The sequence below is a fragment of the Idiotropiscis lumnitzeri genome, chromosome 8, assembly GCF_059441095.1.
Source record: "Idiotropiscis lumnitzeri isolate Australia: NSW breed Sydney's pygmy pipehorse chromosome 8, RoL_Ilum_1.0, whole genome shotgun sequence".
Taxonomy (NCBI): domain Eukaryota; kingdom Metazoa; phylum Chordata; class Actinopteri; order Syngnathiformes; family Syngnathidae; genus Idiotropiscis; species Idiotropiscis lumnitzeri.
In genome coordinates, this window is record NC_142398.1 from 15,316,063 (window position 1) to 15,342,655 (window position 26,593).

General features: G+C 40.7%; 3 protein-coding genes across 4 annotated transcripts in view; all 3 read left to right on the plus strand.

Annotated features, from left to right (window-relative positions):
• n4bp2 (NEDD4 binding protein 2) overlaps nt 1-13,635 on the plus strand; it is a 14,926-nt gene extending 1,291 nt beyond the window's left edge. The window contains exons 1-16 of one of the 2 annotated variants that reach the window (XM_088302170.1): nt 370-861; nt 1,584-2,571; nt 3,373-3,497; nt 3,622-3,710; nt 3,818-3,894; nt 4,034-4,174; nt 5,376-7,843; nt 7,941-8,026; nt 8,148-8,193; nt 9,053-9,216; nt 9,286-9,410; nt 9,538-9,664; nt 9,940-10,119; nt 11,325-11,493; nt 11,654-11,777; nt 11,861-13,634. In XM_088302170.1, the coding sequence (XP_088158296.1) occupies nt 603-861; nt 1,584-2,571; nt 3,373-3,497; nt 3,622-3,710; nt 3,818-3,894; nt 4,034-4,174; nt 5,376-7,843; nt 7,941-8,026; nt 8,148-8,193; nt 9,053-9,216; nt 9,286-9,410; nt 9,538-9,664; nt 9,940-10,119; nt 11,325-11,493; nt 11,654-11,777; nt 11,861-11,906 (5,214 nt within the window). In that variant the 5' untranslated portion in view covers nt 370-602 and the 3' untranslated portion in view covers nt 11,907-13,634. Of the gene's footprint in view, nt 1-369; nt 862-1,583; nt 2,572-3,372; nt 3,498-3,621; nt 3,711-3,817; nt 3,895-4,033; nt 4,175-5,375; nt 7,844-7,940; nt 8,027-8,147; nt 8,194-9,052; nt 9,217-9,285; nt 9,411-9,537; nt 9,665-9,939; nt 10,120-11,324; nt 11,494-11,653; nt 11,778-11,860 lie in introns of those variants that run through there. The other variant, XM_088302171.1, reaches the window with a different exon arrangement.
• Nucleotides 13,636-14,751: 1,116 nt separating this feature from the next.
• On the plus strand, nt 14,752-26,272 carry chrna9a (cholinergic receptor, nicotinic, alpha 9a). The gene is made up of 8 exons (XM_088302528.1): nt 14,752-14,931; nt 15,624-15,701; nt 20,955-21,100; nt 21,408-21,562; nt 21,701-21,881; nt 22,997-23,348; nt 24,339-24,916; nt 25,692-26,272. Exons 1-8 carry the CDS (start codon nt 14,874-14,876, stop codon nt 25,860-25,862), a joined length of 1,719 nt encoding a protein of 572 aa, XP_088158654.1. The 5' UTR covers nt 14,752-14,873; the 3' UTR covers nt 25,863-26,272.
• On the plus strand, nt 14,853-17,296 carry rhoh (ras homolog family member H). The gene is made up of 2 exons (XM_088302527.1): nt 14,853-14,931; nt 15,624-17,296. The coding sequence occupies exon 2, from the start codon at nt 15,877-15,879 to the stop codon at nt 16,444-16,446; it is 570 nt and encodes a 189-aa protein (XP_088158653.1). The 5' UTR covers nt 14,853-14,931; nt 15,624-15,876; the 3' UTR covers nt 16,447-17,296.
• Nucleotides 26,273-26,593: the final 321 nt, after the last annotated feature.

The window sequence follows — 26,593 nt, forward strand, 5'->3', positions numbered from 1 at the left end:
TACATCACCGTCCATGTTATTGCCAAAATATATACAAAAACTTACAATTAAATTTACAATGTGGCCCGCAACCAAAATCAAATGAGTTTGAAATTTTTGCCACGTCCACTTGTTTGGTGTCCACACAAAATCACATTAAGAAATTTGGCATTGTTGTTATTTTTTATGGCATTGCCATTACAATTTTCCAGTACATTAATTGCTTAACTGGCTGCGTTTCAATCTAAATAGCGTAATCTAATCATATTTTTTTGTGTGACGAAAGTCTTCGAGGTTTTTTCACGGCTGGGATAATCTTTTATTTTGAAAATTCCTCAATGAGGTCAGAAGACTCTTTTATTTTGTACTAAGTGTTATGATTTCCGAGGTCGGCCATTATCGACCGTGTCGTCCGCTGTTTCTGTAGTTCACACTTTTGCTCTGCTAAAAACGTTATAACCTTGACGGATTAAACTTTGTTCACGCTTTATGATACGGAAGAACAATGGTGTCCGTTCCGGAGCCGCTTTTTCACTGCCACGAATAGTGGCTCAAAATCAACCTTTGTCGCCAGCTTCGCAGTTAGCTTCGAGTTGCTCTGCTAACGTGAACTACTATAGCGAATGATTTACTGTAAACGTGCCATCATGCCTCGGAGAAAGAAAAACGAACAGAGCCCGACCAGAGTCCCCGGCGGGGCGCCTCCCGGGGGAAACCTCGGTCTCGGACCACTTCAGGGTTACAATGTCGCATTGGCGTCCAACTTTTCACCCAGCAAAGGAGACTCAGACAGGCAGAAAATCACCCAAAAGATGCGAGAGATATTCTCCCACTTGGACCCCGAAGTTATATACATTGTGCTGTCTGAGGCTGATTTTAAAGGTAAAGTCATTGGAAGTTCATTAAAAGTTAATTCAACTACTTTTAAATAGCACAGGAGCGGCAATGCAATGCATCGTAAATCACGAAACCAAAACAAAAACAAACGCTATTAATTGTGGTGTTCTATTTACTTACTCGGAAATCGCCTTGTTAAATGCTCTATGGAAATAAAGTTGAATTACTTTGCATACGTGAAGTCGGTCTTGCTCCATAGGTTGCCCTCTTATCTGTACATGACCATTTTTGAGATGACTAACACGGAATCATCCGCGCAGACTACTCAAATCTCTCAATTATTTGTTTCTTATGTAAATGTTTTGTGCTAAATGCTCTGATTGTTTTTTTTCCTCACAACTAGTGTTGTTTATGTTGAGGTTTCTCAGGGTTTCCATTGTGAACTCATCAACATGAATGTACATGATATGAATTAGGGTCCCAACTATGAAAATAATTCACATTAAGTGATTATTTTTGCCATTTTCTAAGCTACTTTCTATTGGATTTCTGAATGTACTGCACTCGTGTTGAGTCTGAATGAAGAGCACCTCTGCTTGTGCTCTCCATTTTGCCTCAGTTGCAATGGATAAGCATTCATCTTCAGACAAGCCTGATTGTTGTTTCTTATTTTCATGCCATTACCTATGTCAGCTGTTTAATAACGGCAATTTAAGTGGTAAAAAGGGAATGATCACAGAAAACTAACTTTAGCTTTTGTGTTGCAGTCGAAAATGCCATGGATTCCCTATTGGAACTGTCAATTGCTGCTGAACATGCAGCCCCTGCTGAAACTCCAGTGTCTGGATTTGAGAGCACTGCCGCAGCCCTGCTTATTCCTCGTCATGTTTCTCAAACTGTACGAGACCCTGGCTCTTCTGAAACGTCAGAGCAACTCACCTTGCCATCGTCTAGCAGTCTCCTGACGGAAGAGTTGGACCTTCAAGTTGATCAGGAGCTACAAAAGCTGTCTGCGCAACAGGAAGTTCGGAATAATAGCCAGGGTTTTTCTGCTGATATGACACTTTCTTCGTTGCCTACACCCCCATTTCCAGAGCAGGTCCTCCCGGAGTTGCTTCAATTCAACCAGGTCCCTCAGTGTGAGCGTCAGTCTGCTGCGCGGCCATGTCTTGAAGGAGACTTGGTGCATTCTGGAGCTCCCTCTCCAATTGATGGCCTCGTCACCTGGCAGCGTGGCAGCGGCGACAGTCAGAAATCAGTTGTGGATTTCACACATCTTGTGGCAGAAGAGTCAGTTGACGGGCCAAAACCTCAGTTGGATCTTGTAGCTTCAGGGCGTCCCTCTGCCTTTCAGTTGTATAAAAAGAATGAGTCATCCCCAATGTTTTTACAACAGACTGTCCCCATGCCCTCTCAAAAAAAGAATGGAGGACAGTATTCCCAGGTGAACACAGCATCGTGGAACCTTCATTCACCTGCTTTTGTTCCCCGTTTACATGGAAACGAAGGACCTTGTTTTATCACTCCTATTGCGCCTTCACACCGTCCAATTGGACATCCCTCAACCTGGGCAAGCCAGGTCAGTCAAGCACCTCTTAGACATTCTGCCACAATTCCCAAATCCTGGGCTACAGCAGCTGCTCCAAATAATCCAGGTGGAATTGCACCTGCTCGGTCTAGCAGGCTTCGTTTGGAAGGGAAAGTGCTTGTGTTGCTACGTGGCCCACCAGGATCTGGCAAATCCACTTTGGCTCGGTACGACATGAACAATATCACCATCAGTGCTGAACAAATGTGTTAAACCCGATGTAAGATTTCTGTTACAGCTGCCCAGAATATACTGCATTGGCAGTTATCAAAATGTGTTTTTACATCTCTGAAATGCTTAGTACACTAGTGTAGAAACTCTATAACCAAATTGGTATTTTTAATCCAGAAATTGAGATTAAAATTCTGCTACAGTGGCGCGATGAGTGTCCCAATTTACGAGTTTTGAAGATAAGATTCGTCATACGCCAGATTATTATTTTTTTTTTGCCTTGATTTGGGAGAAATTATTTGAGATTCACTAGGTGTAGGGTTGGTTGTAATGATCTGTTACATAAAAAAAACCTTCGAACTCTTTATTGCCACTCCCAGTTTAAGTTTACTGTACAATCAAACATGAGTATTTCGTTGAATACACAATATTCAATGGGACTGTTTTGCTTAATGCTAACAAACAAATAACATCTGTATTACAGTGTTATAACCCTTTAACATCAGATATTTTAATATTAATGGTGGGACAACACATGTAGACATATAACAATACTCACAGGCATACATTATTCATCTTTTGTAAAAAAATAAAATCTAATTATTGTGTGTGCAAGTGATTAATTTCTGACTTTGCGGAGATGCCTCGTGAGCCGAATGAAATTTAGGTATGAAAAGGCGAATTCCCCTTGCTGGATAGTCTTTCAGAGTGATGGATTGCGGTGGTCGTCTAAATAATTTGATTTCTGATATTGCTAATAAGCATTTGTCCATAAACGTTTTTATTCATCTCTGCAGAGCTCTTGTAGAACATAATCCAGGTGGAGTTGCTCTAAGCACTGATGACTACTTCACTCTTCAAGGACACTATCGCTTTGATCCTGCTACTCTGGGGGAAGCTCATGAGTGGAACCACAAGCGAGGTAAACACAGCTGTACAGTTGGTTGTCTTAATTAAATAGGATGAAGCAGTCATAACTCAATTTTGACCACTGGAAGAACATATGTCTCAAGTACTTCATCTGTTATTTTGCCTTCACCCAATAGCCAAAGAAGCTTTTGAGAGAGGTGCTACCCCCATCATAATTGACAATACAAACATGCAAGGCTGGGAGATGAAGCCCTATGTGGCCCAGGTCAGTCACTTGCTTTGATGCAATGACCACTTCTTGATCTAGTTTTCTGCAATGTTTGATTATATATTTTTAATGGCGCTTCTGAAACGTCTACTTCTACTTGTTAGGCATTGAAATATAATTACAAAGTGCTGTTTCGTGAGATGGACACTTGGTGGAAGAACATGCCCAGAGAGCTAGAAAGGTGAGCAAGATCTAAGAATTACATAACAATATAACCTTTCTTTATGAATTGCTAAAATGTCACTTTTCTAGACATAAATGTCATCAAATTCTTTGTTTTTGTTTTGTGTCTTTTCTGTTTGTCCGTTGTCCCTGTGCAGACGCAGCAAACACGGTGTGTCTGTGGAAACGATTCGGCGCATGCTGAATGGCTATGAGCCCTTTGTAACAGTCAAGTCCATCATGGGTGCAATAATGCCTGAGTGGAAACAGCACCCTCACTTGGAGAACAGAAACGTACAGTGAGTGGCAATCACAAACGTCAGAATCAGTTGTAGTTTGTGGCAGATTACATCCTTTATTTCATCATCAAAGACAAAAAATTCCTTGCATCTGAAAGTGTAATATAAGCAGAATCATGTAATTATTCACAAAAACGAACCTGCTGTGAAACAGTAGTTGTGTGCGTGGTGCAAATTATTGTCCCAGTGCTTTGCAACAGGAGATGTGTTTACGAAAACATCTGTCATATGGCTGTCTTAATGGGTTTATTGTTGAAATTTGGGATTGCTTTTAAGCCTAAATGGCCAGAAATCGGCATCTGCAAGCAAATAGTCCGTTAAAGGCAAGGCTGTTTTATTTATTTATTTATTATAGCACATTTCATGCACAAGATAAGTAAATGTGCTGCTGTTTGGGACGCGGGCCCTGTGAGTCCACAATGAGCCTTTTTGTTTTGTGTATTTTGAGAACAAAGTCATTGTCCTTGCCATAATCGGTGATTGTGTGAGCCAAGTCCCTGTATGCGGATTTGTCCCCTTCAAGACAACCACCACCGGATAGAAAGTGCTGTACATGGAGCAAAACATAGTCATACAACAACAGAGTTAATTGAGTAAATTAATAAAATAGAAACAGTAAAACACCACAAACACTAAAAAGATACAGTTTCTCATGCTGAGTCACAAGTCAACAAATAAAAATGTATTTTAAGATGCATTTTGCAGATTGACTCAAAGAGGACTTGCCTAACGTTTGGCAGGGAGTTACTGCAAAGACCGGCACAGACAAGGAAAAGGCTAGATTTTCCCCGGTGAGGCAAGTGCTACTATTCTGGTCAAACAAGAAACTGTAAATGCAGGAGTATGTATTATCTTTGAGTGCTGGATAAAAACAGATTAACTTGGGGCAGGGTGAAATGGCCTGGAAAAAAGAAAACTCCCCAGCAAGCCCCCTCTCTGTCCATTTTGTTAAACTCGTCTTAAAACACTTTTTTTTTTATTCTATGGCTTTTGACTCAGATTCTGCATTGTTTCAGGGGTTTATGGTGTTTACTGTTTTTGTGTAAATGTATTCTTTTGCCTGTCATTGTTTTTGTATGTCTGATTTTTACTCCATGGAGGCAGCGATGGTTGTTTTTAAAGTGCTCTATGAATCAAGTTGAGTTGAGTTCACTTTCATTGGATGTCACTGTATATATGCTACTTTTCTTCTGTCCCTCAGGTGTGTGACTCCTGAAGCAAAATGTCCTGACCTTGTCAGTGAACCTGGACAGATGGACTGGCGTAAGAATTCCCAGCCTCATCTCTTTTCCTCTCTTCCCGATGTGTCATCTATTGATCCTCTCGGTGAGGTGCACAAATTGGAAGATGATAACCACCAATCAACAGATTCACTTCCTTTCCATTCAATTGGAAGAGCATCAGAACATTTGGGCAAGGATGTTAACCTGGATTTGGGAGCTTTGGAATCTGAGCTGGATGCCCTGAATCCACCCGGTGGAGAACAGGGTATACCTGATTGTATTGTTGAGTCAGTGATGAATGAAGACCACCGCAGTAATGAAGTCCCCATGGCCTTCTCTGAGTCTATTAAACAAAGGGTGCCAAGAGAAAGACCAACGAGGAAGTTTGATTCTTCAGATCTGGTGAAAGCTAGTGAACAGTCAGATGAATTGGCAATGGAGAAAGAACAGATGAATAAAGAAGAGGTGTCAGTGTTAGGTAGGAAAGAAGGAGAGCTGCCCAAGATGTTGCATTTTGTAGGTGAGTGGCCATCTGAAGGGCCACTTGAGCAGCGACAAACAAGGAGAAACGAAAGATATAAAGAGAGCGATGGAAGTGAAAAGGAAGTGATATCAAAAGAAGATCGCAATGACACAGGCAAAGTGCTGCCTGGAACTAATCTGACTGAGTTCCAGAAACTTCTTGATCTGATTCTGACTGGTGTAGTTACTTGCCAGTCTGGTTCTTCTTCTTCATCCCCTGTTACTCTTTGCCCAGGGCAGAATTTGGAAACAGATGACAATATTGAAGAATCCCTTTGCTCTAGGTCTGAGAGTGAGGAAAAAGAACAGAATATAAAAACAGAGGAGAATGACAGAGTTGATTTACCAGATTGCGTGTCTGACTGGAAAGCTGTGGAATCTTCCCAGGACAATTGTGACTTTTTAAAAAGTGAAAAGGAAACAAGTCAAATAGCAGTTTTAGACATCTGTTGCGAAACAGAATTAGACGCTGCTGCAGATACCCAGCAGGCTGCTCCCACATCTGAATCTTCTGAGCCAAAAAAAAGCTGTGGCACTGAGCATGAGTATGGTATAGAGTTGGCGTCTGCTACCAATACCAAGACGGACACAAAAGAATGCAAGGAGCTGACAGACAATGAAGTGACAGTGCTGCCTAAAAGCTCCAGTTATGGCACTGACCCTTCGGAACCAGAGAGTTGTGTTCTTAGTGGATGCAATCAAGAGCGAAAGCAGCGTCAGAATCGCAGATCTGGGAAGCAGTGCAAGCTAGCCCTCACCTTCACTCAGAACTGCCTGGCTCCTTCTCTCAAAACACTTGAATGTCCCAATACCACATCACAAATGCCTGACATTGGTCCGAGTACTATCACCACACATCCTGACAGTGAGACCAGCCTTAGTCCTACACTAGACTTGTGCCCCAAACTCAAAGAAGAGGTACTTCCACAAACTGACTCGCCTCTCTTTTCCGATAGAGATTGCCCCACTCAGACCGAACCTCAGGACTTTGCCGTTCTTTGGCGTCTTAATCATCACGAATGCCCAGCAGATACTGTTGTCGCTGCCTGCAGCTATTGCAGTGACATTACAATCCTATGTGGCGTCTCCTCACGATTTGTTCCAGAGGTCGCATCTGCGGTTTCTGCTGCCGTTGCAGTTCACCCATCCACTCACAATACGGTACCGTACCGCATGGTGCATGAGAAAAGCACACAGGTGGAGGACAAAGAATTTGAGACAGCTCAAAGTCGTCTTGAGAGTCTGACCATCCTCAGTCGTCATTTTAAACTAGTTAGTTTGGATACATTGGAGGACTTGTATGATAAATGTCATCAAGACTTGGAATGGACAACCAACCTGTTATTAGATTCTGGAGAAAGGCTCTTCAGAGATGAGGACGTTTTCGAGGAGATGCATGAGGAGGAAGGTGTTGAAGTTGAACAGCGCGCTACACTCTCAGTAGCATCATTAGAAACCAAGTTGGGGGATGAACTTCCTCATGCTCCTGCCGATGTGCTTCAACAGTCTGCGTGTGAAGTAGTTTGCGAAATTGCTGGGACCCCCAATAATGACTCGTCAGGTTTTGTTGGCATAACTTCTCCAGTCCGAACCAAAAATCAGCTGGATACACGTTCACAAACAGTCACAGCTAGTCCTAGCCTGCCTACTTTGGAAAAACATGATGACATTGAACACAAAACAATAGTCAAAGAGACAAGTTATGCAACTCCAGATGAGATTGCTAGTCTGGAGGAGGCCCACCGGCTTCTGCAGGCTGAGCTGGATGAGTTGGAGAGAGAAGAAAGACAGAAGAAGGATTATAGGAAGGCCATTGGAAATCAAGGCTGTCAAGCCCTGAACATTGACAGTGTGGAGCTGAAACTACCCACTGAGCTAGCATTGCAACTAATTGAACTGTTTGGTCCTGTGGGAGTCGAACCAGGTAATGATGCAAATTTTATGCTAATCATTGACTTGGGCAATAAATCAAAATGCACACTCTCTTATATTAATGGTAAGCATGTGCCCACAATATTTAGGTACATGCTCTTCTGAAGACTATGCAGTGCAGATGGATATGAACCTGGCTAAACTGCTCCACCAAAAGTGGAAAGAAGCTATCCAGGTGAAAAGCAAACCCTTGAAAATAACTAATGGAAGCGGAGGCTGTCCAACTAGGAAATCTACCCTATTTTATTTGTCTCAATCTGAGTTGATCTATGCAAGTAAAGTCTGTTGTTTCATAGGAACGGAAGAGACATGCAACTCTTTCCAGCCAATTGCTTCTGGACGGTAAGTTCAAACACATCAATGGACAAACTCAATGAATTCAAAACCACTCGCTTGGCACAGTCAAAACATGAAAAAAACAAAACAAAGCCAGACTTAAAAAATCAGTAAATACAGGACGCATATGTTGTGTTTTACAACAGTACTTAACCGTAGTTACAATTTCATATCAAATCAATGTACTGATGGATGAAATAGTGAAGTTAGTGTTAGAAATTTTCACTAGCCCTGCACATGTCTGGTCATTTCACTTGAATGAGCGTGAGCTCACTTAGCTGTCTATCTGAGTTGCTGCCACAAATGCCGGCTCTCTGTCATCCTCCGGCGCCTGAAGCCCTCTTGCAGCCTGGCGGCGCCAGGACACCACCCCAGAGGCGGGGGCTTACGAAGGCCGGGCTACGGCTGGAGGACGTCTTTAGCGCTGTCAAGGCCACCGGAATGCTCCCTGTGAGCAGGGCACGCCTTTTCATCCATTGGTACATGTGAAATTTTAAATTTGGTTCAGTAATGTTGGAAAACACAATTATGTGTACTAGTATATATATACTGTGTTTTTGTCACTTTGCAATCTCCGGCAGTTCTGTCTCGCTCGCTGTAAACCAGGAAATGGACGGGTCTAGTGGAGTTACTTGCCACATTGATGACTACATCTGTCGGCGAATCATGGCCCTGCATTTCACAACCACCTCAGATGAGGTTCTGAAAAACAATTCCATTCTAACCGCGTGGCCCCAAAAGCTCGAGAGCTAGAGACAATTTAAAGCCTTCAACGAACCTAACTTATGTTATCAATCTTATGGTTATAACACTGATGAATAATTTCACTGACAGGACAATTTTTGCACATTTGCCACTTCATTAGGTACAGTACAGTGGAGTGAAACTCAGATGGATAAAACGTCACATTTTCCGAGTGGCAGAGATTCAGGGATGCCAGTGATGGACCACTGGAATGTCTCCCAGCCATGCGTCTCTTTACGGAACATTATAAAAGAGGAACTCGCGATGCAGGAGAACATGACGAAGGTAGTGCACTGTCATTTTTTACTTCTCATTGATCTCCGTTGGTGACACCTCTTGCCCTATTTGTTTCAGTCAAGACAAAATCGAGCAGACCTAAGCAGGCGTGATGGGGCCTCCCTGCTCAAAGAGGATCAGCTCTACTCCCGCTTCCCCTCCATTGACAGATATTTTCTCCAGGATATTTTTCGGGATCATAAGTAAGACTTAAATCTGGCTTTGGGTTGTATCTATTTTCGTTATCACTCATATTCATTTGATTGAACTGTTAACCACCAGTTAAATTCTTCAAAATGACTGATTCGTTAACATGTTTACTATCTGCAGCTACTGTCTCAGCCAGACCGAGCTCTTTCTGAACTCTTTACTAGACCAGGGGCCTGTCAAGACTGTCGTCGCTCCAGAATTACCTCAATCCGATCACCACAGAACGCCGAGCAAAGAGAGGGAAAAGGTAACTGTAGTTTACAGACCTAGCCAAAGAAATTCTACTATACTACTTACTATTTAATTCTAAAATATTGGGGGACCTGGTTGTTGTATATGCTAAGTATAGAAAGGGAGACTTTTTTCAAGATGTTGGAATACATCTGATGAATTTTATATAATTTCATCCAGAAAAACATTGCGTTTGAGTGAACTGATTCCACAAAGTTGGGAACAGAACGACTGCGTTTCAGGTTATTGTATTTTCTCTCACGCTATTAATATCCCTTTAATTTGCATCAGAAACTTCCAGACTCTGACATAGCTCACTCCCAGAAGTATCAAGACATTGAGGATCCTGAGTACAAGGACTTCAGGGCAGAAGCCAGTCTGCAAAGAAGTCGACAGCTCGAGAGTTTTTCCAAAGCTGCTGCTGCTTACGAGCAAGGACACAAAGAAGTGGCTTCATTTTATGCACAGCAGGTAATCATCTTATCGGTTGATCTTCCACTAATCTACGAAAGTAGAGGCAGAATATAATTCTGCTGGGTGGGTGTCATTGTTTGATGGTTACAGGGAGTCCACGGTTTATGACAAGACTGACGTACCGTATTGCTGTACCAGGTTGGTTGATAGTTGTCGAAACCATTGATTTGATCATTTTTAACTACAAAAAGGCCATCTTAAAATATATCTTAACCAGACATGCGTCACTTGTGTAACGTGTCCTCCACCAAGCCAGTACCATTTCCAAGCCATTTCGCTAGAGTGCGTGCACGGTCCTGCGTTTCTGAAGCCAAGTGTGGTTTGTCAGATTCTTTACTGTTTTTTTTTTTTTTTTATTTCATTGTTCAATATTTAGAAAGGTTTTCAGACAAATATTCTCTGTAATAATGACTTTCCTGCTATGTTAGCGTAGGTAAGTAAAAGTGTATTGCCGTCATGGAAACGAAACTGTCATAAACTGAGGACTCTATGTAATATACGTTGAGGCAAAATGGAAAGGATTACTTGACCACAAATAGCAGGGGTGCTGCTCACTTTCCGATTTGAAGAACCTTGTGAACATTTTTTTCTTTACTGAAAGAGAATTTAGTATTTAAGTTTTTCAACTATTATAAAAACTTTATTTCCAAAATGTTAAATGAGTACAAAATTTTTTTTTTTTAAACACCAATCAATTCTTTAATTGATTACATTTTCATTCCCCATCGGGGACTTGGTGGGGGGCCTTTGGTTTGGTTGTTCCGGAATCAGGAGTGTTATGGATGTATTGTTTAGATATTTTATTTTTTATTATTTTACTTAAATGCACTTTTCACTGTAAAGCGGAAGAAATGCTAGGCCATAGTTTGAGAAAGTGAGGTGGACCACTTTTCACAGCAAAATTTTCTCCCGTGAGTTTAATTTAAAGTTAAAGAAAAATGCTTCAGCGAATTGATCCAGCAACATCTAGAAAATGTTGTTTTTGGGGCCACAATATAGAATTTTATCCGCACATATTATCTATGGTTCTCACAATTATAATCAAAATTGTTCCATGTGCCTCCGTTTAACTTTGAGCATCTGCCCCTCCAAAGGTCTTTGCACACCCCTGTTCCCTAGTTCTAAGTCAAATAACGTAACTAGTTATGGGAAACATACTGTACATGCTGCTCTGAGAAAGTCTTTTGTGTCATTTCCAATAGGGACACTTACACGGGCAGCGGATGCGTGAGGCCAACCACCGTGCAGCAGTTCAGATCTTTGAGAGGGTCAACTCCTCGCTTCTACCTAAAAACATCTTGGACCTCCATGGGTTGCATGTGGACGAGGCCCTGGCGCATCTGCGCCGCATCCTGCATGACAAAACAGCAGGTACATGGACTTGATTCAGAACATACAGCAGAAGTGACGAATAGCATGCGAGCTGGAGTTGAAAGAAGGGATGAGGTTAAATGAAAGAATAAGTACAATATCTGTATAATTGTGCATGCCGCCTCCTTTCAAATGTATTCTTTTAACTGCTTGTGTGCAGAATGTGAACAAGGTCTGTGTCGACCGCAGCTCTCTGTCATCACCGGAAGAGGTAACCACAGCCAGGGGGGCGTGGCCCGCATTCGCCCTGCTGTTATCAACTACCTCAACAGCACACACTACAGGTATGCACGCATGCATGCACACACACACACGCACACAAATGTCTCATAGTCTCGTTCCTTTCCTCATATTCCTTTTCTCACAGGTTTTCAGAACCAAAGCCAGGTCTAGTGGTGGTCTCTTTGAAGTAAAAAAGAAGCCTGGGGAGAGCATGCTTGCAAATGCCGCCACGAGCAACATTAACTAATATGTTCTCACAGATCAGTATGGTACTCTCTACCTCCTTCTCCTCGTCTTAAATTCTCTTTCTAAGAGAGTTGTTCTTCTGTCGCAATAGGAATTATTTTTATACATCTGTGTATGTAAAATATGTATGCATTTTTAAAATGTGCCACTGTGCCGGCTTTACAGTTTCACCATGTCTTTTATCATATATCAAATCGCAAGTCAAAGCAAATCATAAAATAATGAATGAATCACGAAAACATTCAGGTTCACAGTTGTTTATATTTTTACATTATATGATCATTTTTTCAGTTTGCATTATACATTCTTTAAGTTGCATGTGTTTTATTGATGCTGTTTGTGATTAAGGTGGAAAAATACCAATTATTGAAGAATAATGCTTATTGTGCTAGGTATTGTAAAAATTGTAAAGAGAGGGTTGTATTTTATGTATATTAATTGTTGAAATTGAATGGATTTATCAATAAATATATGTATTTTATACATTTTTTAATTTTACAATTTCAGTTCGTATTTTTGGCAAACAACACAGTCTGTTGCTTGTCTGTTGGACTAATGTATTATTTTTTTATGCCACCTTGGTTTTACATATGTTAATGTCTCCCATGCTTTAAGTTCTACTTTCGAAAATTTCTTAACAACAGGATTTCCTAAACTTGCATGGGAAAAGTCATCAACAATGATAACTTAAATTTGTAATTCTACTTTGTTGATAGAGAGATTGGTAGTGGCCCACAGGAATACACTTTATGCACAACGGTAAAGACAAACAACTTCGAAGCAAAAATGTGAGTTTCACTAGTTTCATGCCTTGACCTTTAAACTCAGCAGGTACAAGTGCATACATACTAAGGACTCTTAAAACCCATGACACTCATGTCTTTGTACATTTGTAATCTCGGTAAAGATATAATTGTTGTGATGCTTCAGAAGTGTAACCGTCTACTTTGCTGCCTGCTATTGTGTGAATGCAAAATGGCTGCCACATCCTGGCAATTAAGATCACAGATACCTCTGATGTATTGCAACAACATAATGAGGCTCTGTCCAGTGGCATTAATGCGAAAGACAGAGTGACATAGGTGGGTCATTTGTAAAAGAAGGAAAAAAAAAAAAAAAAGTTGTATTTGCATTACTTTTTGTGGAAAAGGCATAATATACAATGGGAAAATATCCTGCATATTTTAAAAATATGTTACAAATTTAAAGAAAAAAAAATAATTTGTGATGTAAAACAAAGGCATTTTGGCCTAAAAAAGTTTTAAAAATATTTCTTGAGAAAATGCATTTTTGCCTTAAAAGTTTAAAAAATATTTCTTGAGAAAGACATTTTGGCCTAAAAAAGTTTAAAAAAAAATACTTCTCGAGAGCTATTGTTTTCCTTTGAACCAAGTATTTTCTTTTGAATTTTAACTCCCAATAATTCAAATTCTCATATTGGTAAATTGAATAAATATTCTCAATTAAATTCGGTGGCATATTTCTTCATCATTCTTGATCAAATTGGAGGAAAATTACCCATATTTGTATGTAGCTGGACATGTCACTCTGGGAGAGCCGATATTCCACCTGCTGCCGATAGGTCATGTGGCGGGTGGACAACATCGAAACAAAATAGTCATGAGGAGCTAAAGTGTGTCTGCTCCCTGTTGTACCTGCCCAGAGCGACATGTTTGTTGTCAGTCGTGTGGAGCAACACTCAAACACTTTAGTTTGATTTAAAATTTTAATTATTCATGTAGTCATGAGACGGTGTTTGGTTGCGACAGTCGATACGCAAGTTAAACGCTGCAATCAGTCCAGACTACTCCCATGATCCATCAGTCATGTAAAAAAGGAAGATGTGTTTGAAGCGTTGCTGCTTTCTGCTTCAAACTGACACTAACTTTACTACATTCAGAACCAGTTTGGGGATATTTCAACTCTGTGTATTTGCACTTCCTGGCCTTTTTTGAAAGGAGTTCTTTTTTTCTTGTTTCATTTGTGTTGTACAAATTTTGGGTCACCATTATCCTGGGAAATGTTTTAAAATTATTGTGTAGTTATTCTACACCATTTAATTTATTTTGGTCTCATTTTTCTATACGACAAAAAACTATCATTGGAAAAACTGTGAGGAGAATTTTTATGTCCACTGTACACCAAGTTCTCATATTGAACAATACACTAGTAAAATAATGAAAATAACTGTTGAAATGATTCCCCCCATGTTTAGTAGTCCACATGCAACGTTTCGTGTTGACACAAATAAGCTGAAAAAATGCTCATACCACCAGCGGTGAAGGTCTACACATCCCGTGTCAGATGTGTAATGTATGAAGCCAGTTATAATAACATTTTAAATATCTTTGTCTTTGATGTATTATGCCTGGTGGGTCGCGGTCAGGACTGATCCCCAACTTTACTAATGCACATTTCCCTGCCAATTGAAATTGTCATTAAAAAAAAAATCATCATTTAAATTTGAAATAGTTCTAATTTATTGTCTTTGATTTTTTTTTTTATTTCTTTCGGGAAGAGAATGGAAACAAATACTGCACAGATTCGAACCAAACAATAAAATAATATTACTGACTGCAAATTTGGAAAAAGTCCACAGAACTTTGAAGTTGCATTTTTTCCTCCAAATTCGAGACAAACGACTGTCACTGAAAGGCAGAAATATGAACTTGTGTTGTAAAATGCCGCTGTCGTGGGGGGAGGGTCGTGTGACCCTCCTCTCGCCAACAAGCGGATGTGCTGAACTTGTCAGCTCTTGCCTTCTTTTTTTCGGTGGCTTTTCTCTTTGTCACCTGACAGACGCTAAAATATACAGACTGTCTAAACTTCTTAAGTACAGTCTTCTTTTGGTGGGAGTCAGGAAGCAAGTAAATAAATGTGAATACGTAGACGGCAAATCGTTACAGGTGTTAATGAGCGATATCCGCAAAGAAGGCAACCAGCAAGTGGCAAGACTTGAAAAGACTGATGGTAAGTTTTTGACGTATACATACATTTTCAGATTTTAAATTCTTATGGTCATGTGAAATGTCACATAAAACTCAGAGGTTAGTCGCAAGTTGATTTTCAATGCAGCTCTTGCGTGAAAAGTCACAAAACCATTGGAAAGTTTGGTCTGGCAAAGAAACTACCACGCTACACGTTTAAATTGAGTTTCTTCTTACATGTATTAATGTATCTCCGGTAAGGCTGACGTCTCAAAGTTTAATGACGGAATTGAGAAAACAAATGTTAAAAACGATTGTACTAATGATCATAAATTGTAATATAGTGAGAAAAAAACGCCTCAATATTATACCCTGAAGTTTACAAAGGCGATTTCATCTTAAATTATTCGAAAGTGTTACCTGACAGTCGTCACCTTAAAGCACATACAATCTCATGCTTGGATCAAGATTTAAGTATTGAAAAGTATAATAAACAGAATTTTGTTGTAATCGCATTTATTTTTTTATTGTAATTCACATGATTTATTCTTTTATTATTACTCTATTATTTTGCATCGGGATGATACGCTGTGGCCCTAATACTAAAAGTACAAATGATGTTCTGAAATGTGTTTGTGACACGGAAGGGCAGGAATCGGGACGCGTTACTATTGACTTGGGGCAACATGTACCATCACGTCTGTTGCTCATAACTGTTCTTCATGTTTTCCTCAGGACACCTGTCATCTGGCCTTTTTCACCTGCTGACAAACCACAGGCAGAGCCAACGAGGTCCATGTAACGAAGACAAAGGTGACATTTAGCAAGCTTGCATTCGGGAAAAAAAGCAACAAGGCACAACATTTCAAAACAATGCAAATACATAACCGCACAAAAACCAGCAAGCAGTGCCTTTGACAACCTTGAGGCTGTCGCACTTCCCAAGAACCGAAACCAACTGTCCAGATGAACAGAGCCAACCGTAGAAATGTCTGTCAAATGTGTCTTGGTTGGGGACTGCGCGGTGGGAAAGACAGCCCTCCTGGTCAGCTTCACTTCAGGAACCTTCCTTGACACCTACAAGCCCACGGTGTTCGACAACACCGGGGCGGACGTCTACTTGGATGGTGTTTTGATCAGTCTGGGCCTGTGGGACACGGCGGGCCAAGACAACCTCAGACAGATCCGACCCCGATCCTACCAGCAGGCCGACGTCGTGCTTGTGTGCTACTCTGTGGCCAATCGCAACTCCCTGGCGAATGTGCAGAGTAAGTGGATGGCGGAGATTCGGGAAAATTTACCCACAGCGCCGGTCCTGGTGGTGGGCACCCAGACGGACCTGCGGGAGTCGGGTGCGCATCGGGGCGGCTGTGTCTCTGCGGCGGAGGGGAGGCGTGTGGCTCAGGAAGTGCACGCCAAAGGCTACCTGGAGTGTTCGTCCTTGACCAAGCGTGGGGTCAAACAAGTTTTCGAGAGCACCGTGCGGACGGCGGTGAGCCACAACAGGAGGCAGGCCAGACGACGCATGTTCAGCATGAACCAGTGCAAAGTCTTTTGACCATGTGCGTTCAGGACGCACTTTGAAATACCAGGAATTTCGAAACTCCAATCACAGACGATTACTAACGAGTAATTTTTTTGCTGATTGGCTAGGACTAATCACGGTTTTCTAATATAATAATAATATTGCCTTTATTAGTCCCACAATGGGGAAATTCGAGATTCGAACCCAGGCCTCCTGGGGAGACTGGGTCCTGAACGCGGCGCCTTAGACCACTCGGCCATCCTGGCCATCGGTGCATGTTATAATATATAAGTCGAAGCTGTCTTCCGATTGTCACTGATGGTAGAGTGGTTCAATTGTCTGCGTTTGGTGCAAGCATCATGGGTTAATTTTTCACTCCGTGGTGGTGTGAATGTTTGTGTGCCTCTTGATGTGCCCGGTGACTGATTGGCAAGCGGGACAGGACAGGGTGCAGTCTGTCCTGAGTTAGTGGGGATACTCTCCAGTTTTCCATGACACTGAACAGGTCTAGAAAATATATCAGTGGGTGCCTTCAAAATGATCCAATCACTTAAATTCGCTTCAGTGTGGCTTTTAGGTTTAACATTAAAAAATTGACATTAACAATATTTTTAAATCAGAAACAAGGATAATAATGCTCATCTTTTACTGATTGCCAAAAATATTCATTAATGTTTTAATTAGTTGCCATTTCATTGTTTTAGTTTGGTTTAATTTAACAGGTATATAACAATGTTAAACTATTCAAATGTTCCCCATTAAAGACTTGATTAAAATGTAACCCAACTACTTTTTCATTTAGAATTAATGTTCTTGTGTTGTATCTCTAAATATTTTTCTTGTGAGAGTTGCTGAAAGTGAAATGTAATACTTGAGGCTAATCTGCATTTTATTTTTATTTTTATTTTTTTGCAGTGGTCTGTTCCAATTGGATGCTGCATGTTGGCTGTTTCAAATTTGACCACTGGAGCCATGTACTTTAACAATAAAATATAAATTTTAATATTATGCTTCTTGTTGCGTAGTCTGCTATGTCTTATCGTTAGGACTGTAACTGTAGACGCTGTCTGTTGTCCGTCCCTAGGACGAGGACAACAATCTGAGTTCAAAGGTTTGACCAAGCTGATTTGTCATTTGTCACTGGAAAACCTCAATATACAGGATAAAGCGATGAATAAAAACAATACACTGTATGCGTTTGGTTTTTAAGCTATGTCCGTGTCTGTCATTGCCTTGCTCTGCTTTCGGTTTAAATTGAAGTTCAACACTTACAATAGGAAAGTAGTGTTATATTACAAAGACCGTTGTAGATTGTAACGTCGGAATTTGGTTGGCACTGATAGAGAGCACAGAATTGCCACTTACTATATGTATTGTTACGTGATCTTAATATCGAACAAATCCTACTGTTGCATTTAAGATCATTCGAAGGATAATAACGCACCTATAGAGCAAGAAATAAATTGGATCTTTCCATGTTTGCATTTTGTGCTCACTACACTTCTTTTCAAGGAATATATACCTAAACCACATCCCACCACATAGAAATTTGTGCAAATGCACGACAAGCCCAAGTGTTAAATTTTTGGTACAAAAGACATTTAATTAAGCACACCTTTACATCTAATAATGACGAGCTTCATAAAATAACCTACTTTAACAAATACAAGCTAACATTTTATGCATTGATTATTATAAGTATATAAACAAACCACCCTTGTCAAGAATGACACTAGAGTGAACATTCTACTGAGGAATATTCTACAGCGCATATGCAGCTAAATTATTAACAAAAATGTTTGAAACACATCTAAGTTTGATGCTACACCGCTGCAAATTACAACAACCTTGAATAAATCAAACATGAGTAAAATGTGAGCATTGTTATCCTTATAAAGGGGGAATGTTTAATACCGTGCAGCGTTTGTTTTACGGTATACATTTGAATGTGCTATTATTGTACGTTATATATAAGTTGTTGAAACGTAGAAAATTAATTTTTCAGTCGTAAGAAACGATAACCTTTATAGAGTCTGCTGTGGTCTCTTCTTTTTAGTGCCATTGTGCTCACACGCACCGTCACCGCAAGGCCTTATCCCCGTCTTACATATACACACACATACACACACCCACACGCACACACAACCAGGCACACACGAAAGCTGACACAAGTAGTGTTATCAGCAAATGGAAGTGAATTGCCACTTTTCTGAAGATTGAAACGGATTAAACGCTTTTTAATGGTATATATTATATGAGACAAAAATGTCATCATTTGGTAAAACTGAACGAAGTGATATGAGTTTCATTCTTGTTGAGATCTCGGGTCTATTATAAATCCTGAAAATTGAATGGGATCTGACATAAAACAATGACAAGGAATCCAGAATATCACTTGGGTTTCCCTTCACTGAAAAAAAAATTGTGTTGAATTAATTAAATGTTATTTTATCAAGTGGTTGTACAAAATAAAATCATCAGGATCCAGATACATTCTTTAAAGATGTAGAGTCTAGTTTCAAAAAAAAAAAAAAAACTGTTTCTTAATCCGGAGGATTTTACTTCATGCAACCACTTGATGTAATAAAATTGAGTAAATTCAACAAAAAAAAACAAAATCATTGTTGGTGATATACAGTAACAATGGCAGAATTTTTTTTTTTTTTTTTATAATACTCACAATGCCAAGTCAAAGTCACAAAATCGATGACAATTCTGAGGGCCCACAATTAAATAAGACCCGGGAAAATTGCAGTATCAATTTGCCGTATTTAAGTAGTACAGTCCCATCCGTGATATTTTCTGTCATGGGCCCCATTATCCTCCTGGCACACATTTAGCGATCAAAATGACCCATAAATGAACATGCCACTCACAAAAGAACTATTTCTCGATTATATTTGACCATTTTGACCTTTGACCTTCGCTCTCCGAGTGCAACTAGATGCTTGTTTGTTAGTTAGTATTAATGGGAAATATAATAAATGATACGAAACAACACCTGCATGGAGAAAAAGCCTCCACATACTCCTGATGTGTGCGTCCTTATAACCCACAAGCCCGCAATATTCGTTTTTTCTACTTGCTTACACGCACAGGAAACACCTGGGATATGCACGCAGCATTTCTTACTGACATTGACCTTGTTTGTCGTTTGTGGAGGGATCCATCTCAATCTACTTGGGTATATTATTCATTCTATACTGAAAAGAGTATGAAGAAAGATTAGATTTAGGATAACAAGTGAATGTAAAAAAAAAAAAAAAAACGGCCCGTGTACGCCAGATATCCTGAGAGCGTGAGTAATATCACTGTAATTTTTTTTTTACAGTAATTCGCTTGTTTTTTCACTTGCTGACAATGTGGCATCAATTTAAGCCTGCAACAGATGCGCAATATGTCTTAGTTCCCATTTCCTTTATTACACTTTAATTAACATATTTTTGCACTTGCCTGTATAGTTAATAAAGGTTGATGGAGGGCATTGAGCAAGACTGGGCAACTCCGATCCTCAAGGTCGGCTATACTGCATCGTTTAGATGTTTCCCCTCCTCCAACACACCTGATTTAATTGCTCAGGATCGCTATCGGGCTTCTGAAAAGCTTGCTGCATTTGAATCAGGTGTGTTGGATGAGAATTGTCCACACCTTTTACTGATTATTTAAAGTTTGATTTTTTTTTTTTTCTTTGAGAATAATATTTTTTGAAATTAGAGCTTGGAGGTCAACCAGCATCCCAACAAATTGTTCAGTGAGGTTCAATTTCGGCTTGGCCTTCCCTTCGGATTACTGAAGTTTACCTTACGAACTCTTTTCTTCTTATTACTGTGCCTTGTCAAAGACTTCCCCTGTGAGCTGAAATTTGATCCTGGATCTGTGTTAAGTCCATTGGTGTGTATGACATGTGTCACATGCTCCCTGACATGTGTGCTGTTGCTGACCGACCTAGCACACAGAGGGTCGGCGTGTGTGTGTGTGTGCGTGTGTGGGTGTGTGTGTGTGTGCGACGTGATGTATGCCATTGTATTGCAGTGTGGTGTTTAGCGAGTCACACTGCTGGTTGTGCTCATATACGAGTGGCTTATGCAGCCAGCATCACGTTTCGCATACTGTCTGTGATATGTGATCGTGCCATTGTACCCTGCTGGGGGGTATGTGTGTGTGGCAGCTCCTGTTACAGAGCAGCCACCACACACACATATATATATATATATATATATATATATAAACACCGTGACAGAGGCAAACAGCGACGAACAACTTGTGAAGCATTGACGGCTATGACACGAGGCAAGTTTCAAGAATTAAATGCATGTGGTCACGCTCAGTTTGTGCAGGACGGAATGGAACTCAGAGAAGACTGACGTATAGATTCGGTCTCGGGTTGTCTCAACACACGCGTCGCTCAAGTCACGCCCTCATCGTGTTGAAAATGAAACAGGCGGCACTGATTGCTTGGATCAGCCTTCTGGTGCAAGGTCAGTTTTGCGTGATACACCTTGTTTGTCTCGAGCATCATGAAACTTTTTGTTGCCCATCAGGGTCTCAGGGTGCCCGGGGACATTACGCTCGCAAACTTCTGAATGACCTGATGGAGGACTACTCCAATGCTTTGAGGCCTGTAGGGGACACGGACAAAGCCCTCAATGTCTCCCTTCAGATTACTCTGTCCCAGATTAAAGATATGGTGAGTGGGAAGGAAATTACTTGTCAGTAATCATCGCTTAAACCCTGCCCAAGTGCATCCTTTAGTCATGGCATAAATGCACAGCTCCACCGACTGCCCCACTGAAAAATGTAATTGCAATACTTACGACATATACTTAAACAATTAGTGGGAACATTTTTGCACATCGTCGCTGTTGGATGATAAATGTGGATGTCCCTTTATTTTCAGGATCAATTGAAAAAAAAATGTTGAACGCTTGTTTTTTGTCTCTTCTTACTAGGCTCTTTTTGTGCATGTGCAATATATTTTCCTTGTGTGCGTGCAGGATGAGCGAAATCAGGTGCTAACCACATACCTGTGGATCAGGCAGGTGTGGCACGATGCCTACCTGAAATGGAACAAGGAGGACTATGACGATCTGGAGATGATCAACATTCCGAGTGACCTGGTTTGGAAGCCTGACATCGTCCTCTATAACAAGTTAGCAAATTCAAAATCACTATGTATGCATATGTACATTATTTCCAGCACTTCCTTTACCCCTCTCATAAAGCACGGACATTAACGTCCCTAAAAACAGCATTGTGTCCATCTGATTTTGGTCTAATGTGTGTCCAGAGCGGATGAGGAGTCGTCAGGTCCATCCAACACCAATGTGAAGCTGCGCTACAACGGGGAGATCGTCTGGGACTCACCAGCTATCACCAAGAGCACGTGCGTGGTGGATGTTTCCTACTTCCCTTTTGACTGGCAGCAGTGCAACCTCACATTTGGCTCCTGGACTTACAATGGCAACCAGGTGCGGAAAAGCAGGTTTGGGGAACAATTATGGCGGATCTTGTCAAAGTATGAACTCAAAATGTTCAAATTTGTTGGAAGCATTGCATACGCCCTAATATCAAGAAAATCAGGCCTTTCAACTTATTTGATGTATCGTACTTCAGAGCTGTGAAGTCTGGTCAAGTGGCCACGCGCGTCTTGGCGACCATTTATTATTTTAATGTAATCAAATGAACATGGCTACATTTTTTTTAATTTGGTATAATTTGTGGAGTGTTCTCCTGGTACTTCAGTTTCCTCCCACATTCTGAAAACACGCATGCTAGATCAATGAGATAAGCCAAATCAGGTGTGGGCAAACTACGGCCCGGGGGCCACATGTTAAATGTTTTAATCCGGCCCGCCAAACTTGAAACAAATTAAATTAATAAACCTTGTTAATGTTTTATTTTCTAAATAATGTGTTGTGTCAAACACAGATATTTTGTTGTAATGCTTTTTTTCCATTTTCATTTAAATTTAAATGTATTTTTTTTCTTCGATGAGGTGATGTTACCAAAACACTCCATCCAATTTTCGAACCCATTGTGGCCCACCGATCAAAAAGTTTGCCCACCCCTGCTCTAAAATGAACCTAGGTGTGATTGTGAGCGCGTGTGGTAGTTCGTCTATGTGTGCCCTGCGATTGGCTGGGAACCAGTACAGGGTGTACCCCGCCTACTGCCCGAAGACAGCTGGGATAGGCTCCAGTGCCCCTATACAGCAGGGGACCTCAATCCTGTTCCTCAAGCGCCGGTGTCCTGCAGGATTTCTATCTCTCTTCTGCAACACAGCTGATTCAAATGATCAGATAATCAGCAAGATCTGCAAAAGCCAAATAACGATCGTTCAGGAGTGTTGCACCAAGGAGAGATGGAAAACGGGCACGACACCGCCCCTCGAGGAACAGGATTGAAGACCCCTGCTATACAGGATAAGCTGTGTTGAAGATGACATTACATAATCTATAGATATCAAAGTGGACCTTGCCACCTTCAATTTTCCTGAAAATGGCCCTCATTTGAAATAGTTTACACACCCCTGATTTAGGCTTTTTTTTGCACATGTTTACAATCTATTATACCTTTCACACAGGTGGATGTTAGTTTGGGAATGGACAGCGGCGACCTGTCCGACTTTGTGGAGAATGTTGAATGGGAGTGTCACGGCATGCCTGCGGTGAGGAACGTCATGATGTACGGCTGCTGCTCGGATCCTTACACTGAAGTCACTTACACCTTGCTCCTGAAGCGTCGTTCCTCCTTCTACATCTTCAATCTGCTCCTGCCTTGCTTCCTTATCTCCTTCCTGGCACCGCTGGGATTCTACCTGCCGGCCGACTCCGGGGAGAAGGTGTCGCTGGGGGTCACCGTGCTGCTGGCGCTCACCGTGTTCCAGCTGCTGGTGGCCGAGAGCATGCCGCCAGCAGAAAGCATGCCCTATATAGGTTAGTTGCATTCCAGATGATACACATGTTCAACAAAAACATGGCATACTGTCGTTCCAACGTCCTACATTCAGTCGCCAGGAAGTTATAATTATGCACCCATATCGCACATTAGCAAAATATAAAAATTGAAAAACAAACCATAGTTGCAAAGCAATATAAGAGAGATGGTTAGCGTGTCCATTTCACAGTTCAGGGTTTGAAGTTTCAATCTTGGCTGCCTACTTCCATGTTTCTGCTGGCATTTCGAATTCCTCCCACATTCCAAAAACTTATTGAAGACTTCAAATTGTCCATCAGGTTTGAACGAGAATGTGAGTGTTTTTTCTGTACATAAGGTGAAAAAAAATTTGTTGAATTTACTCAATTTTATTTTGACAATTGGTCGCACAAAATAAACACGTCTAGATCCAGATGCATTTTTTAAATCGCTGTATATTCTAGTCTAATTTGAAAAAAATACCTGGATCCAGATTATTTTTATTTTGTGCAACGCCTTCATGACATAAAATTGAGTAAATTATTTTTTTTCCTGTGCAATGTGCCCTGAGATTTTGGCTGGTTATTCTTTTCATATGATTTTCATACCCATTTAAATGACAGAAAATGCTACAGGAAAGTGTACCACCCCATTTTTTTTTTAAAATCTAAGTCATTTTACACAGAGATATGATCAAGCAACAATCAATTCCACAAAAAAAGTCATAACATAGCCAGATTTATTTGTTCCGTTTCATTGTTTTGGTTTATTGCACCATACACAAATTCAAATTATAGCAACATAAATAAACATGATTAAAAAAAAGACCATGCACGGTCACTTATGTTGATCTATGATGTCCTTAAAACCTTACTCGTAAGTAATGGTGATCTGGTCATGCAGATTATCATAACTTCACTGTTGCGTAAAAAACAGCAGAAAAAAAAGGACAGAGGATGTTAGCAGTAACTGTACAAGTGTCCCTTGACATTTTTCTCCCTCTTCTCTAGGGAAATATTACATTGCCACCATGACCATGATCACAGCCTCCACATCTCTCACCATCTTCATTATGAACATTCATTTCTGTGGAGCTGAGGCCAAGCCAGTCCCTCACTGGGCTAAAGTCCTCATCATCAATTACATGTCCAAAATATTTTTTGTCTATGAGGTCGGAGAAAATTGTACCACTCCCGAATGTGAGAAGAGCCCTCTGTACCGTGACGAAACCATGATGGACGCAAGCTGGTACCATCCCGACTGTGAGGTCCACCACCTTAACAGTGACCCGTACAAACACCGCAGCATCCATCGTCACAGGCAACATCGCAAAGAACAGGCAAATGGCAACGCAAACAATAAATATCCTGACAAGAACCACGCCTCTCGACCGGAGCGGGCAGAGGGAAAGAGCGAGGCCGAGCAACACTATCAATGTCATGTCACAAATGATGAGGACGCCAAAGCTTCTCAACATCCTCCATACCTCCAGCATTTAAACGGACGACTGAAGAAGCAGATCTATCTTGAGGAGAAGCATCCGATGCTGCTCTGCCCCTGCAGCTGCCCCTGCCTCCAACACAATCAGGTACAGGTGCTAATTTAGCCATGGTTCATTTAAGGTGCAGTGAAATTTCAAGGGATTAAGGGACAGTGTTTGACTCAACGTAATTGTGCTAGCCCATTGCGAAAGTTCTTGGAAATATTTGGTTATTTTGTTAAAAACGCACCCAATGATTGTGTGGTAACTGTCTGTTTATAATTTATTCTTTCCATTTTCAATTGGAAAATCAAAAAAGTTAAAAGGTCTCGTTACTCTTTGCAATCTAACATAAAATCGAAAAAATTACTATTTTCTTACTTCAATTTGATGCTCAGAGCAAACATATAAAAGCGGAAAAAAAGGGTTATTATTTATTATAGTTTTTATTATTTGTTTGGTTGGGGTGATGTGACCTGGAAATTTGGTAACAAGCAATTGTAAGGATGTAAGGATGTTAGCTGACACAATCCATCAAACGATCAGCCATATAATACTAAGGACAAATTTCTTTGAAGCATTACTGTAATCGGCGTCATGCATAATATAATCCGTGTATATATATCTTTGTTGGTAGGCATGGGCCCAGAAAATCAGTGATGACAAGAAAAAACATTCACAAACTGATAATGACTGTAGCAAATGCACATCTTCTGTGTCCGATGTAATGCTTGCACCCAATTACAACGATGCTCCAGTTATCTTGAAGCAAAACCAAAATAATCAGTCACTTTTTCATTTCCATTTATGATGAACAATTCAAAATGGAAAGGACAAATGACACGTGGATTTTTGTCGGCTCATTTCGTTGTCTTGCCTTTAGGTGGTGAAGAACATCCAGTACATGGCCAACTGCTTCCGTGAGCAGAGGACGACTTGTGTCAAGGCTGCTGAGTGGAAAAAGGTTGCCAAGGTGATGGATCGATTTTTCATGTGGATCTTTTTCATCATGGTTTTCCTCATGAGCATCCTAATTATCGCCAAGGCATCCTGACACTTTGTTCTCAACGCTAATCTTCAATTAGCCCCAACTCCCATTTTAGAAGTGGAATGAATTATGTACAATGAAATATGTCAGCATTGTGCGGTATTTGCATGTCATCACTTTGTTGACCGTGACATTTTGCTTTCATATTTAAGACATCAAGGAACCGGTAAAATAATGTCGGCCACACCAAGAAGCTTCATGGACTCCTCGTTATTGTTGGTTGGAAAGACCGACATTCAGCGATAGACATGACGAACTTTAACCTCATCTGCCACTTTGTACTCGCGCATTCATGCTGTTTCACACTTTTCTCTCAGTTTTCAGACCACTTCCGCCTTAACGCTTCCTGGAGTTATTCTCACGTCTCCTATCCATGTTGGTTAACGTAACAAAATGTTAACAAATCACCAACAAAAGATGAAGTTATACTATTCCTTTGTTATTTATTGTAATAATACTTCTGAATAAAGATGAAGGCACCCTGGTGCTTCATCATGGAAAAGCAACAAATCACGTCATCTTAACGCATATTTAAAAAAAAATTACAAGGCGGACTTTGATCACATTGACCACAGTCAAGTCATGCAACGTCCCATCGAACTGTTATCTTAGTGGGGCTCAAATTCAAGTGGACCATGGCCCTCCACTGCAATCTGAAGATAAGAACTCGAAGGCTTACAGACTTTTGAGACAAGCTTGCTCAAGATGTTTGAATCATGCTGATGACAGCAGGTCAA

Coding starts and splice junctions, on each gene's coding strand:
- chrna9a (XM_088302528.1), top strand. CDS start 14,874: ATGAGCGATATCCGCAAAGAAGGCAACCAGCAAGTGGCAAGACTTGAA. Junction 21,563..21,700: donor GACATCGTCCTCTATAACAA/GTTAGCAAATTC, acceptor ATGTGTGTCCAG/AGCGGATGAGGAGTCGTCAG. Junction 24,917..25,691: donor CCTGCCTCCAACACAATCAG/GTACAGGTGCTA, acceptor TCTTGCCTTTAG/GTGGTGAAGAACATCCAGTA.
- rhoh (XM_088302527.1), top strand. CDS start 15,877: ATGTCTGTCAAATGTGTCTTGGTTGGGGACTGCGCGGTGGGAAAGACA.